Genomic DNA, 15478 nt, shown 5'->3' with positions numbered 1-15478 from the left:
CTGAGACACTGCCATCCTAATTACCAGTGGTTGGCTGTCAGACAAGAAATAGTTAAAACTGGAATATCAATTCCCTTTTCCAGGATAGATGGGATTGCCCTTCAAGCAGAAGAATTGTTTGCAAGCAATAGGCGTGATATCACAGAGAGGTTTTATGACAGTTTATAGCCAATTGGCCTTTTAGATCCATGCAGTACCGTGTTGTAATTCATGGTCAATAACCATTGTTTTCTTTTCCACAAACTTTTAAATTTGATGAGGACTTTTCGAGTCTACCATTCTTTCTGGTAGAGTTTCAGCATTCACAAAGTTTAAACTTAAAGAGCATCAGATTCTAATTGAAGCCTCTTTTATCTACACTCTAATGCCATTTGATCGCCTTTGTTTCAGAGAAAGTAATACCAACGTTCTCAATCTATCTTCATAACTATGCTTCTCTACCCAGTCTCAGTAAAGTACTCAGCTCTTTAAAATATCTTTCCTATGGAAATGTGCAACACTGGATGAATCAGCTCATCTAATGTGGACTATTTGGCCCTTTTCTGAGGTGTCATCACTTAGCATGGATTCTGATGTAATTAATCTGCCATTTAGACTTATGAATTAGGACCAGGAATAGGCTCTTCTGACCCGTATATTTGCTGCATCGGTATTAAGATCATGGCTAATCTGATTGTAATCTGATCTGTACATTCCCACTTAAAATAATAGTCATAGTCATACTTTATTGATCCCGGGAGAAATTGGTTTTCGTTACAGTTGCACCATAAATAATAAATAGTAATAAAGCCATAAATAGTTAAATAGCAATATGTAAATTATGCCAGTAAATTATGAAATCAGTCCAGGACCAGCCTATCAGCTCAGGGTGTCTGACCCTCCAAGGGAGGAGTTGTAAAGTTTGATGGCCACAGGCAGGAATGACTTCCTATGACGCTCTGTGTTGCATCTCGGTGGAATGAGTCTCTGGCTGAATGTACTCCTGTACCCAACCAGTACATTATGTAGTGGATGGGAGACATTGTCCAAGATGGCATGCAACTTGGACAGCATCCTCTTTTCAGACACCACCGTGAGAGAGTCCAGTTTCATCCCTGCAACATCACTGGCCTTACAAATGAGTCTGTTGAGTCTGTTGATTCTGTTGGTGTCTGCTACCCCAACAGCAAACATGATCGCACTGGCCATCACAGACTCATAAAACATCTTCAGCATCATCCGGCAGATGTTAAAGGACCTCAGTCTCCTCAGGAAATAGAGATGGCTCTGACCCTTCTTGTAGACAGCCTCAGTGTTCTTAGACCAGTCCAGTTTATTGTCAATTTGTATCCCCAGGTGTTTGTAATCCTCCACCATGTCCACACTGACCTCCTGAATGGAAACAGGGGTCACCTGGTGAAACGGTGAAAGGTTTCTAAGTATCTCTCTACTCTGCCTTGTAAACATTCAAAGGCACTGTTTCCACTGCTGTTTGGAAAACAAAGCTCCAAAGGCTTAATGGAGTGGGAAAGAAAAAAATCACCTCATCCATATCTTAATTGAACAAACCTTTATTTTTAAATAGCAAACCTTTATTTTTAAATAGCAACCCCCAGTTCAAAGTGACCTCACAAGAGGACATGTAGTTATGTACATTCATCTTGTCAAGACCCCACAAAATTTCTGTTGTCCACTCTTGATCTTCTGAAGACCAGCAGATACAAGTCTCGTCTGCTCTACCTCTCTTTAAAGATGACCTGCCCTTCCCAGGCGTTAGTCTTGTAAAAGCTCTCACAACTGTTAACATATTAACATCCTCCTTTGAATAAGAACATCAGACAAGGAGAATTCTTTATTTCAGATTTCTAGCATCTTGGAATTTGTGTGTGCTTGTGAAATGCTTTAGGGATTGAGAGGAGGCATTCAAGGCCCTGTTTTACTGTGTATTGTGAGCCAGGCGTGGACAGGCAGATGCTAGGAGACAGACATGCATGCACACACACCCGCAGATACAGATAGGCAGGCAGACTGTACTCTCATTCACTCTAGATATCTTAAATAAGCAGCTTCTCTGCTCCTTTTATTTGCCCAAAACTGGTTACAGCTGGACCTCAAGTTCCTTGTCCTTACTTTACGGTCCTTTCTCCATTGTGTTGTGTTGATTGTGTTTATTGGATTGATTCACCCATAAACCTCAATATATCTCTAGTTATGTGTGTTGACGTCCTGCTGTGCTAGCAGGGGGGTATAATATTCAGTAAATTGGGACAACACTGAAAAGGTGCTAAAAGTAATACAGCAAAGAAACTGGTTTACTGAGTTTGTTTCAGGAACGTAACCAACCTGTTCGATCCTGTACAATTCCAGAGTCTCAGTAATCTGGTTGATTCGTAACTACCATCTGAAGTGGCCTAGCAAGCCGCTTTGAGCAATACATGCTGATCTTTACAGGATTTTATGCATGGCTAAAACCTGATTGAGGTTGGAACCACACTCTGTGCTGTAAAAGGAAAGAGGCTTAACTTCCTGTGACCATCCATTGTACATTGATGGCTGCTGATGTCAGCTGATGATAGAACTGGGCTCTTGCAATGGCCCTTTGTTCAAATTTAGAGCATAGGAACCAGGGGCCATGCCCACTGGAATTCACTGGGTGTCTCCTGAGGAAGTGGGAGAAACATACAGTCACAGGAAAATGTCCTTGTGTGACTTTAAGGGAAGTACATTAACATTGATTCTATCAGCTTTCCTATCTACGAGGATCCTCGTCCATTCTCCAAGGCTTAGTCCAGTAAAACAGACAGCAACAGACAGACTCCTACTCCTGGTAGGAGTAATCTGGATGAAGAATGAATTGAACTGCAAAAATGTAATGGCCATATAACAGTACATCTAAAGGGTCTGGCAGCAAATGGTTTCTGAAGGGTTAACTGCTAAAGCCCTTCATTAATGAAGATGGCAGTTATGTTTCTTGTCTTTTTATGCCAAGTCATATCTTCAGGGATGAGTGTTTGTTGCTTTCACTGTCCTAGGTTTTTGTGAAGCCATCTGGAAATGTGGAGCGATATGCAACCCTGACAATCCAGCCCAACGCAGCGATCAGTGGCGATCTGGCATTTGACCGTGGCCAGGAGAACCTTTATGTCACAACTCCATTGAAGGTATGAACACCAGCTGTGGATGTTTCTTGTGAAGGTTAGAATTATCTGTCAAACGTACAGTGAAGTACATTGTTTGTGTCAATGACAATGCAGTCCAATGATAGTGTTGGGTGCAGCCCGCCAGTGTCACCCCACTTCCAGCACCAACGTAGCCTGCCCACAACTTACTAATACTGACTTGAATGACTTTGTGACATGGGAGGAAACCAACGAGATCTCGGGCAGAACATACAAGCTCCTTACAGACAATGGTGGGAATTGGACTGTGATCGCTGGTGTTATAAAATGTTACACTAAATCTACACTACTGTGCTGCCTGTGTAAAGCATCGCTAGTGTTGTTATATTTTAATATGAATAAGGGTGCCAGGGTTGTGTAGCGATCAGCTCAACACTACTACAGCTTGAAGTGTTGGAGTTCGGTGCCTACATCTGACATTCTCTGTGAGCAATCTCTGTACATGCTCCTCATGGAATGCATGTGTTTTCTTCGGGTCCACCCATTTCTCCCCACACTCCAATAACGTACCAGGTAGGTCAATTGGTCTTTGTAAATTGTCCTGTGATTAGATGAAGGTTAAATCGGGGTTGTCAGGGGTGTCTGGGCAGTGTTGCTCAAAGTGCAGGAAGGGCCTATTCTGTGCTGTTTCTCTAAATAAAAATAAGGATTAGATTAGATTAGATTGGATTATGAGGACACGCAGGGCCTATTTTATTGCCATTTAGTAACGCATGCATTAAGAAATGATGCAATATTCCTCCAGTGTGATATCACAGAAACACAGGACAGACCAAGACTGAAAAACTTAACAAAAACCATATAATTATAACATATAGTTACAACAGTGCAACAATACCATAACTTGATGAAGAACAGGCTATGGGCACAGTAAAAAAAAATTCAAAGTCTCTCGAAAGTCCCACATCTCGCAGACGGGACGAGAAAGAAAACTCTCCCTGCCATGCCCGAACACAGTCTGACTCTGAGTCATCCAAAAACTTCGAGCTCTGATCAGCCCTCCGACACCGAGTACCGAACACCATCTCTGCCGAATACTTTGACCCCAGCCTCAGTCGCCAGCAGCACAATAAAGGAGAAATTAACAAGATAAACTCGGGCTAGCTAGCACATCACTCTACATTTCTGGTTCTGCTGTGCTTTACAACAAACCCGGAGTGAAGAAAGCCCATAAAGGGTTTCATGCAGTGATGTAACTCCCAACCTGATTGGAGCCTGCAGCTAAAGTGCTGTATCTAAGCAAGTAATTATTCAGCACCAAAATACTGAAGAAATATTTTGATCTCAGGAAAAATTTGAGGGGAAACCATAGATCATGGGAGGGAAGCTTTGATTTGTACATTGAAAGATGCTTCAGGCAAAGGTGAAAATTCAGTGTTCAGAGTTCACTGCTGGTAGCACAACATGGGGCGAGATTTTCTGCAGAACTGATTAACATTATACTTTGATCAAGTCCATAAATGGATTTGTTCAAGGTTTGCAGAATATATTTCATTTGACCCGGTTCGGTTTGTGCGGTGGGGTTTGAGAGAGAAAACTGGCCAGTGGTTTGCTGTCATTATCTGTGAGAGGGATTCTCCGTCTCCTGCGGTGCAGCAGAAGATAGCAGCCTTTCCAGGAAGGCAGCTGGAGGTGGCGGAGGGGCGGGGGTGGTGGAGGCTCAGTGATTTGAATATCAAAGGAAGGCATCAATCTCAGGCAACACACACAAAAAATGCTGGTGAATGCAGCAGGCCAGGCAGCATCTATAGGAAGGGGTACAGTTGGTCTCGGCTCGCAACGTTGACTGTACCTCTTCCTATAGATGCTGCCTGGCCTGCTGCGTTCACCAGCATTTTTTGTGTGTGTTGCTTGAAATTCCAGCATCTGCAGATTTCCTCGTGTTTGCATTATCAATCTCAGGGTTGGTTGCTTTATGGGTAATATACAAACACAGGTTAGAAGCAGGAGTAGCCATCAGGTCCCTCACGCCTGCTCCACCATTTAATAAAATCATGGTTGACCTCACTGTAAACTCAAATCTGCATTCCTGTCCATCTGCAGTAACGTTTCAGCCTCTTTATCAAGTGTGTAGCTACCTTTGCCTTAAAAATATTGAGATTTTATTTCAACTGGACTGATGAGGAAGAGAGTTTCAAAGGAACATTATCCTGAGAGAAAAAAAGAATTGCTTAATTTTCTTTTATTTAGAGATACAGTACAGTGGCAGGCCTCTGGGCCCACTGAGCTGTGCCATCCAATTACACCCATGTGATGAAATGATCTACTAACCAGCACACCTTTGGACTGTGGGAGGAAACTGGAACACCCGGAGGAAACCCACGCATTCATGGGAAGAACGTGCAAACTCCTCAGAGACAGCAGCGGGAATTGAACCCAGTTGTTGGTGCTGTAATAGTGTTACGCTAACGACAATGTTACCATGTCGCCCCTTATCCTAAATGAGGACGCCGTATTTTAAACACTGACCACTGTTCCTAAGTTTCTTCCACAAGAGGAAATTTCCCCTCCACATTCCTCTGGACCTTGCATTTTTCACTCAAAGTCCCCTCAAAGTTAAATTTCTTATCAAAGTACATATATTTTACCATATACTACATTGAGATTCATTTTCTTGTAGGAAAATAAATACAATAGAGTTCACGAAAATAGAACTCTTTGTAAACAAAGATTGACAAACAACCAATGTGTAAAAGAAGGCAAGTGATATAAATTTTAAAAATACAAACCGTGATAAATTTTATTATAATAAAATGATAATACCGATTATTTTAAATAATAATAGTGAGACTTGCTTGCAGAAGGGGTACCACTGGCACCTCAATGTTCCAGGGTTCTGTGTCAGATGTGAGAGAGCCGGGGGGGGGGGGGTCAGGTGGTGGTTGCATTACTAATCAGGGGAAATGTCACGGCAGCCCTCAGACTGGACAGCTCATCTAGTGTGGCTCTTACAGGTAGAACTGAGGAATAAGAAAGGCATGATCACATAAATGGGATTATATTGCAGATCACCAACAGTCTGCAGGATTTAGAGGAACAAATTTGTAGAGAATTTGCAGCCTGTTGCAAGAAATATAAGGTTGTGATAGGTGATTTAACTTTCCACTTACAGTATGGGAGTCCCTATCAAAGGCTGGATGAGAAACAGTTCGTCATATATGTTCAGGAAAGTTTCCTTAATCAGGACATAGAAGACCCAACTAGAGGGAGTGCAATACTAAATCTCCTGTCGGGGAATGAGACAGGGTCGTAACAAAAGTTTGTATGGGGGAAACTTTGCTTCTAATGATCATAATGCCATTAGTTTCAAGGTAATTATGGAAAAGATAGGTCTGGTCCTCGAGTTGAGATTCTAAATTGGAGAAAGGTCACATTTGATGGTATCAGAAAGGATCTGGCAAGTGTGGATTGGGACAGACTGTTTTCTGGTGAAGCTGTATTGGGTAAGTGCGATGGTTTCAAAAGTGAAATTTTGAGAACACAGAGTTTGTATGTTCCTGTCAGAATAAAAGGCAAGGAAAACAGGTTTAAGGAGTCTTGTTTTTTGAGAGATTTTGAGGTGCATAGCAGGTATAGGCAGGTAGGAACAAATGAGGTACTTGAAACTTAGAAGTGCAAGAAAACACTTAAGGAGGAAATCAGAAGGGCGCAAAGAAGACATAATTTGATCTAGCAGACAAAGTGAAGGAAAATCCTAAGGGCCTCTATGGATATATTAAGAGCAAAAGGATTGCAAGGGACAAAATTGGTCCTCTGGAAGATCAGAGTGGTACTCTATGTGTGGAGCTGAAAGAGTTGGGGGAGAAAGGAAATGGTTTTTTAGTATCTGCTTTGACTTCTCTTGTTATCTACAGTTGTTACATTTTTCCTTTAGTAAAATACTTCTTCCTCTTTGGGATGTATATATTCTGTGCCTTCCAAGTTGCTTCCAGAAATTCCATCCATTGCTCCTCTGCCATCATCCTTGCCAGTGTTCTTTTCCAATGAATTCTGGCCAGCTCCTTTTCATGCCTCTGTAATTCCCTACACCAGTATAATACTGATACATCTGACTTTAGCTTCTCCTTCTCAAGTTTCAGGATGAATTCAATCATATCATCAGTTGCCTCTAAGAGTTCTTTTGCCTTAAGCTTTCTAATCAATTCTGGTTCATTGCACAATGCCCAATCTAGAATAGCTGATCCCTAATGGACTCAGCTACGAGCTGCTGTAAAAAGCCTTCTCATAGGCATTCTAGAAATTCCCCCTCCTGAAATCCAGCACCTATCTGATTTTCCCAATCTACCTGCGTGTTAAAGTCCCCCATGATTATTGTAACATTGCTCTTTTGGCGTGCATTTTCTATCTCCTGTTGTAATTTTTAGACTAGATCCTTGCTACTGTTTGGGGGTCTGTATACATCTCCCATCAAGGTCTTTTTGCCCTTGCAGTTCCTTAGTTCTATCCACAACACCTTCTGATCCCATGTCACCTCTTTTTAACTTAGTAAGAGTAAGCCAGGAAATGATAGGCTGGTGAGCCTGACACCAGTAGTGAGAAGGTTCTTGGAAGGTATTCTAAGGGACCAGATATTTAAGCATTTGGATAGACAAGGACTGATTAGAGACTGTCAACATGGCTTTCTGCGTGTTAGGCTGTAACTAACCAATCATGTAGTGTTATTTGAGAAAGTTACCAGGAAAGTTGATGAAGGCAAGGTCATGGATGTTGTCTACATGGATTTTAGCAAGGCTTTTGACAAGGTCCTGCATGGGAGGTTGGTCAAGAAGTTTCACTTGCTTGCCATTCAAAGTGAGATTGTAAATTGGATTTGGTATTGGCTTTGAAGAAGAAGCCAAAGAGTGGTAGTAGATGACTGCCTCTCTGACTGGAGAAATGTGACTAGTGGAATGCCGCAGGGATTGGTACAGGGTCTGTTCCCGTTTGTCCTCTATATCAATGATCTGGATAATAATGTGGTAAACTGGATTAGCAAATTTGTGGATGACACCAGGATTGGAGGGTGTAGTGGACAGTGAGGAAAATTATTAAAGCTAGCGGATCTGGACCAGTTGGAAAAATGGGCTGAAAATGGCAGATGGAATTTAATGCAGACAAGTGTACGATGTTGTGTTTTAGGAGGACCAATCAGAGTAGGTCTTACACAGTGAGCAGCAGGGCACAGAGCAGTGTGGTAGAACAGAGGGATCTGTGAAAACTGATCCATAATTCCTTGAAAGTGGTGTCACAGGTAAGGTCATAAAGAAATCTTTTGGCACAATGACCTTCATAAATCAATGTATTGAGTACTGGAGTTGGGATGTTTTGTTGAAGATGTATAAGACTTTGGTGAAGCCTAATTTGGAATATTGTGTGCCATTTTGGGCACCCATTGACAGGAAAGTTGCAAGTAAGATTGAAAGAGGTCAGAGAAAATTTACAAGGATGTTGATGGGACTTGAGGACCTGAGTTATAGGGGAAGGTTGAATAGGTTAGGACTTTATTCCTTAGAAGGTAGAAGATTGAGGGGAGATTTGATGGAGGTATACCAAGTAATGTGGGGTATAGGGTAAATGCAAGTAGGCTTTTTCCACTGAGATTGGATGAGGCTACAACTAGAGGTCATGGGTTAAGGTTGAAAGGTGAAAAGTTCCTGAGCTCGTCAATTTCATCAACTTTGCCTCCAACTTCCACCCTGCTCTCAAATTTCCTTGGTCAATCTCTGACTGTTCTCTTCTTTCTCTCAATCTCTCAATCTCTCTATCTCCATTTCTAGAGAACGTCTGTTCCTTCTTTTACAAGCTTACGGAATCTCACATTTATCTTGACTATACCTCTTCTCAACCTGTCAGTTGTAAGAATGATATTCCTTATCTCAGTTCCTCCATGTCCTCTGCATGTTCGCAGGATGAGGTCTTTCGTTCTAAAACATCTGAGATGTCCTTTTTGTCAAAGAACACTTTCCCTTTCAGCACAATCAGTACTGCCTTCATGTGCGTCTCCTCCGTTCCTTGTAGATCTGCCATCTCACTATCCTTCCACTGCCATAACATGAATAGGGTTCTCCGTGTCCTTACCTATCACCACACGACCCTCCGTATCCAGTATATCATTCTCCATCCAATGGGATCCTACCACTAATCAATCTTTCCCTCTGCCCAACTCTGCTGTACATGACTTCCCATGTCCACTCATCGCTCCGCACTGATCTCCCTCCTGGTATGTACCCCTGCAAGAAGGACACTTCATCTGCGAGTCTGTCAGGCTCATCTGGTCTCCTGGTGCAGCTTCCTCTACATCAGTGAAACCTGAAGCATTTTGTAGAGCACCCTCGCTCTGATTGCCAGAAAAGGCAAGATCTCCTGGTGTCCACCCATCTCAATTTGACTTCCAGTTCCCGTTTTGACATGCCTGTCTATATCGTTTTCTACTGCCATGACGAGGCCAGACTCGGGTTGGAGGAGCAGCACCTTGTGTTCCATCTAAGAAGGCTCCAAAGTGATGGCATGAACATCTATTACTTTAACTTCGGGTAATTTCAACCCCCGCCCCCCCACTTCTCTCTTTTACCATTCCTCACTCTGGTTCCCTCTCACCCATTCTCACCTGCCCCCCCCCTCCCTCTGGTGCCCCCCCCTTCCCTTTCTTACATGGTCCACTATTGTCTCCTATTAGTTTCATCCTCCTTCAGTCCTTTACCTCTTCTGCCTCTCCTTTCTCAGGTTCTTATTTCATTCTCCCTTCCCCCACACAGCCACCGTATCCCTCACCTGGTCTCATCTATCTCCTGACAGTTTGTACTCCTTCCCTTCTCCCCACCTCCTTATTCTGTTCTCTACCCTCTTCCTCTCCAGTCTTGTTGAAGGGTCTCGGCCCAATATATTGGCTACTTATTCCCCTCCATACATGCTGCCTGAGTTGTTGAGTTCCTCCAGCAACTTGTGTGTGTTGCTCCGGGCAAGGTATGAACATAAATGAAGCATAATCCTTCAAATAGTTTGGGTGGGAAGAGCTGAGGTCCAGTGGCTAGCACTGAAGATGTGAATGACAACTCAAGCTTCCCAAACAAGGTTGTGATGGTAAGTGGAGGACTAGGAAGAGGACAGCACAACCACCGACCCCTGAGTGAAACAGAGCAGAAGATGCACAAAGATGTGTATGTCCATGGCATATTGCTCCAGTAAACAGGAGTGGCTGGCAGTACCAAAAGGAAACCCACTTTATAATCTGTATTATTAAAGTATTGAGTACAGGAGTTGGGATATCATGTTAACGTTCTATAGGATGTTGGTGAGGCCTAATTAAGAGTATTGTGTGCAGATCCAGTCACCTACCTGCAGAAAAGATATCAATATGGTTAAAAGAGTACAGACAAAATTTACAAGGATGTTGCCAGAACTTGAGGACATGAGTTACAAGGAAGGTTTGAGTAGGTTAGGATTTTATTCCCTAGAACATAGAAGATTGAGGGGAGAATAGATAGAGGTATACAAAATTATGAGCGTTATAGATAGAGTAAATGTTGGCTTTTTCCACTGAGGTTAGGTTTAGGTCAAAAGTGAAATATTTAAGGGGAAATTTGAGGCAGAGGATGGTGAGATTGTGGACTGAGCTGCCAGTGGAAGTGCTGGATGCAAATTTGATTTCAACATTTCACCTTCTGGATAAGTACATGGATGAGGATAGGGGTTGGAGAGTCAGGATCCCAGTGGGACTTGGCAGAATAAGAGTTTGGCATGAAGCAGATGGGCCCTGGGGTGTTATTCTGTGCTGTAGTGCTCTATCATTTGTATCTGTTCTCATTGAAGGTACTAAAGCTTCCTGTTAGTGAATGCTCGGAGTACGCGGACTGCCAGTCCTGCCTGATGACAAGAGACCCATACTGTGGCTGGTGCATACTGCAGGGCAGGTGAGTATTGAGTGGGAGGAGGAGCCCTGTTGCTTCCAATTCTCAAATCTTGCTATTGTCAATACCACAAGTGGCGTTTTGGGGAATTTGCCTGAATTTGTAAATTTCTGGGTTCAAACCTGCTGCCTCCTCTCTGTGGGGGTTGTGGAGAGGAACACAAACTTAGCTGTTAGTGCGACACTGGCAGGGCATCGAAGTTTGGCATTCAATTCTAAGGTCGTCTGTATGCCCTCCCCAGGGAATGCATAGGTTTCCTCTGGGTGCCCCAGTTTCCTCCCATAGTCCAAAAACATATTGGTTAGTAGGCTAATTGGTCATTGTAAATTGTCCTGTCATTAGGCTAGGGTTAAATCGTGGATTGCTGGGGCCACGCAGCTCGGAGGGTGGACTCTGAACTGTATCTCTAATAAAAGGATCTCAGCTCGAAATGTCAGCTGTTTTTTCCTCTTGATAAATGATGCCTAACTTGCAGAGTTCATCCAGCATTTTATGGGTGTTACTCTGGATTTCCAGCATCTGCAGAATCTCTTGTGTTTGCTATTTCAGAAAGCTGCGCAGTTTTGGGCATTACCTACAGTCTGATTTGGTCATCTTGTTTCTATTATTTTCTTCCAATTGAAAATCTACAGAGGGATTCTGCTTGTCATATTCTACAAAACTTCTAGCTCTTGTTTTTTTTTAAAGTGAAAATCTTTCCTTGGGTTCTGCATAAATGTGACCTAAAATGTGATCAGATCTTCATGTAAGTCCTAAAACTAGATAAAGGAACCCAGTTAAATAAATAACACAAAAAATATTATACTTGTTCATTTATTGAGAAAATGATCCAATATTATGTGTGTCTGTTGGAGAAGGTATGTGAATCTTTGCTTTCAGTAACTTGTGTGACCCCCTTGTGCAGCAATAATTCAACCAGATGTTTCCAGTAACTGTTGATCAGTCCTGCACATCGGCTTGGAGGGATTTTAGCCCATTCATCCTTACAAAACTGCTTCATCTCTGGGATGTTGGTGGGTTTCCTTGTATGAACTGCTTGCTTCAGGTCCTTCCACAGCATTTCTATAGGATTAAGGTCAGGACTTTGACTCAGCCATTCCAAAGCACAAATTTTCTTTTTTCTAAACCATCTGTTGTTGATTTGCTCTTATCTTTCGGATCTTTGTCTTGTTGCATTATCCAGCTTCTCTTAAACTTCAGGTGATGGACTGCTACCCCGACATTCTCCCATAAAATATCTTGATAAAATTTACCCATGGGTTCTTTTTCTCCACCTTTGGCATTGCATTTTGTGCTCTTGGTGTGATTTTTGCAGGATGCCCACTCCTAGGGAGAGTAGCAACAGTACTGAATTTCCTCCATTTGTAGACAATTTCTCTGACTGTGGACTGATGAACACTCAGGTCTTTAGAAATGATTTAGTAGCCTTTTCCAGCTACGTGCATAAAATACTTCTGAGGTCCTCTGAAAGTTGTTTTGATCGAAGCATAGTGTACATAGGCAGATCTTTCTTGAGAAGAGCAGGCTCTGTCAGTGACCTGGCTTAGTGTGTCTTTTTTTATCGGGCGGGGCACCTCTACACCCCACACCTCCAATCGCATTTCATTGATTGGAACGCGTGACTACAAATAGCTTTGTTAGAAGACATTACCCCCGAGGTTCATGTACTTTTTCCAATAAATACATGTAATATGTGATCATTTATCTCGATAAATAAATGAACAAGTATGATGTTTTTGTGCTAATTATTTAATTGGGTTCTCTATCTAGTTTTAGGACTTGCATGAAAATCTGATCACATTTTAGGTCATATTTATGCAGAAATAGAGAAAATTCTAGTGTTTTAAAAAAAATTCTAGCACCGCTGTATCCCTAGTTGGCGAAAACTGAGTCGCTTAATGGTCCATTTCAGAAGGTAATTAAATCAACGGCTTCATTGTGAGTCCAAGCCAGCCTGGGGAGAGATGGCAGATTTCCTTTCATAATTGTCAGCCAAGCCAGTACAATCAAATAGTTTCATGGGTATTGTTGCTGTTACCAGCTTTCTAGTCCCATATGCGTTGAATTGAATGTAAATCCTACCCCCACTCCCTGTTGCTATGGTGCTGTTCAAACTAATGTCAAGTTGTCAATAAGCCTAGCCTTTGGTTCAGTCTTCAAAAGACGATGCCTCAGAGAACTATCAGGCATCATTAAATTGCATCGCCAATCTCTGATTGTCTGAGAACACATTCTACACAATCAGGAGAGCTCACTAGTGCCTGTATTTTTTTGCGGAGGCTGAAGGGAGTGGGACTGTGCACATCTATACTCTGTCCTTGTACAGATAGGGAGTAGAAAGCATCCTAACATGCTACAGGAAGGCTGTCCAGTGGGTAGTCACCTGAACCAGCCTGCCCGCCATCAACGACATATTTGCAGAGAAGGGCCGGTAGCAGTATGAAGGATCCTGCCCCTCCGGCTGATGAACTGCTTGTCTCACTCCCATCAGGGAGGAGGCTACGTAGCATCCAAGCCAGGACCACCAGACTCAAAAACAGTCCCTTTCCCTAAGCAGTGAGGCTGATCAGCACCACTGTTTTATAATTTCCCGTCTGAGTCACCTCATGTACAGGCACTTCTGTGTCTAGCGTCACTCTACGGACAAACAATTATTCTGTTCTCCTTTACACTGTGTCCTGGAAATGACATTCAACAATATTGAACCTGAAGGAGCTCCATCACGCAGAACAGACCCTGTTTTTATTGTTAGCATTGGGAGAGAGGTACAGGAACCTAAAGGCACACACGATGTTTTAGGAACATCTTCTTCCCCTTCTACTCTCAGATGTCTGAACGGACAATGAACCTATGAATATTACCTCACTATGTTTCCTCTCTTTTTGCAATACCTATTTACTGTACAATATATATTTCTAATTGTAATTTATAGCATTTTTGTGCTGCTGCAATAGAAGAACAAATTTCACAATATATTAAACCTGATTCTGATGTTGTTTCTAAACATTAGCATTCCATTGTGGCCAAGTGTGGAGTCTGTGGGGGCAGGAGCAGTGATTTAATAAATTAAGTAGTTTACTAAACAGATGGGTGGGTTTAAGTAAATAAACATAACCTTGAAGCACAAAAAAACAAGTCTTAGTATTATTGACAAAGTTGGGTAAGGATTTTGGGAACACACATCAAAGTTGCTGGTGAACGCAGCAGGCCAGGCAGCATCTCTAGGAAGAGGTACAGTCGATGTCTAGTCCTGACGAAGGGTCTCGGCCTGAAACATCGACTGTACCTCTTCCTAGAGATGCTGCCTGGCCTGCTGCGTTCACCAGCAACTTTGATGTGTGTTGCTTGAATTTCCAGCATCTGCAGAATTCCTCGTGTTTAAGGATTTTGGGGTTGGTTATTAACCAGTCAATGGAAGTACCCAGTCTATACACACTCAGTGGCCATTTCTAAACGTGTTCATTAATGTAAATATCTAATCAGCAAATCACGTGGCTGATCTGTGATCGTTTATGCATCTCAATACATAAAAACATGCAGACATGATCAAGAGATTCAGTTGTTGTTCAGACCAAAACTCAAAATGGGGAAGAAATGTGCACTAAGTGACTGACTGGAATGATTGTTAGTGCCAGGCAGGTTGGTTTGACTATCTCTGAGTCTGTTGATTTTGAGGGATTCTCATGCACAATAATCTCTAGAGTTTACAGAGAATTGTGCAAATAGCGAAAAAACGAGTGAGCGACCATTTTGAGAGTGAAAATGCCTTGTTAGTGAGAGAGGTCAGAGGAGAATGGCCAGACTGGATCAAGCTGATATTAACTAAAAAATAAATGTGCATTACACAGTGGTGTGCGGAAAAGCACCTCTGAATGCACAGCACATTGAACCTTGAAGTGGATGGGCTACAGCAAAGGAGATCACAATAGGTTCCACTGCTGTACATAAGAAAGTGGCCGCTGAGTGTAAGTTCCTTACCAGCAAGTGTTAGGCTGTATTTTGAGGGTGCTTGAAAGGAATTTTGTGAGGCCCTAGGGATAGGGGAATGTGATTATGCCTAGAATTGTATCTGCAAAGTTTGAGGCATTTTATCACTCAGTGCTACATTATCAGGCTGAGTGCTGCTAGCTGTGAGCAGTCACTTTTGGAACTTTGTTTATTTTGGTGAAAACTCACTGGTGGGGAATGTAATCGAAGACCTTAAAATACCAAGAGGAGGAGTTGAAGACAATACAGTTTATTTGAATTGGATGGAAAACACAGACATTAAGAACAGGAGCACAACTATTAATAAATCTGCAGTAAGTTGAGAAAATAAAACCAGTCTGCCCCTTATAGGCAGGTAGATAGATACTTTATTGACCCCAAAGGAAATTAGTGTCACAGTAGCATTCATTGCAAGTGCACAGGTGTACAAATATTAGAAGAGAAGTA

General features: G+C 42.4%; 1 protein-coding gene across 5 annotated transcripts in view; it reads left to right on the top strand.

The window, feature by feature from the left end:
* Window positions 1–15478, top strand: part of plxnb1b (plexin b1b) — a 379174-nt gene that overhangs the window by 233034 nt on the left and 130662 nt on the right. For all 5 annotated transcript variants that reach the window (XM_072280878.1, XM_072280877.1, XM_072280876.1 and 2 more), the window contains 2 exons: window positions 3012–3140; window positions 10947–11047. In XM_072280878.1, coding sequence (XP_072136979.1) covers window positions 3012–3140; window positions 10947–11047 — 230 coding nt within the window. The remainder of the gene's footprint in view (window positions 1–3011; window positions 3141–10946; window positions 11048–15478) is intronic.

This window comes from Mobula birostris, chromosome 16, assembly GCF_030028105.1.
Source record: "Mobula birostris isolate sMobBir1 chromosome 16, sMobBir1.hap1, whole genome shotgun sequence".
Taxonomy (NCBI): domain Eukaryota; kingdom Metazoa; phylum Chordata; class Chondrichthyes; order Myliobatiformes; family Myliobatidae; genus Mobula; species Mobula birostris.
Note: the sequence above shows the minus strand (reverse complement) of the source record. Positions and strands in the feature narration are given on the sequence as shown.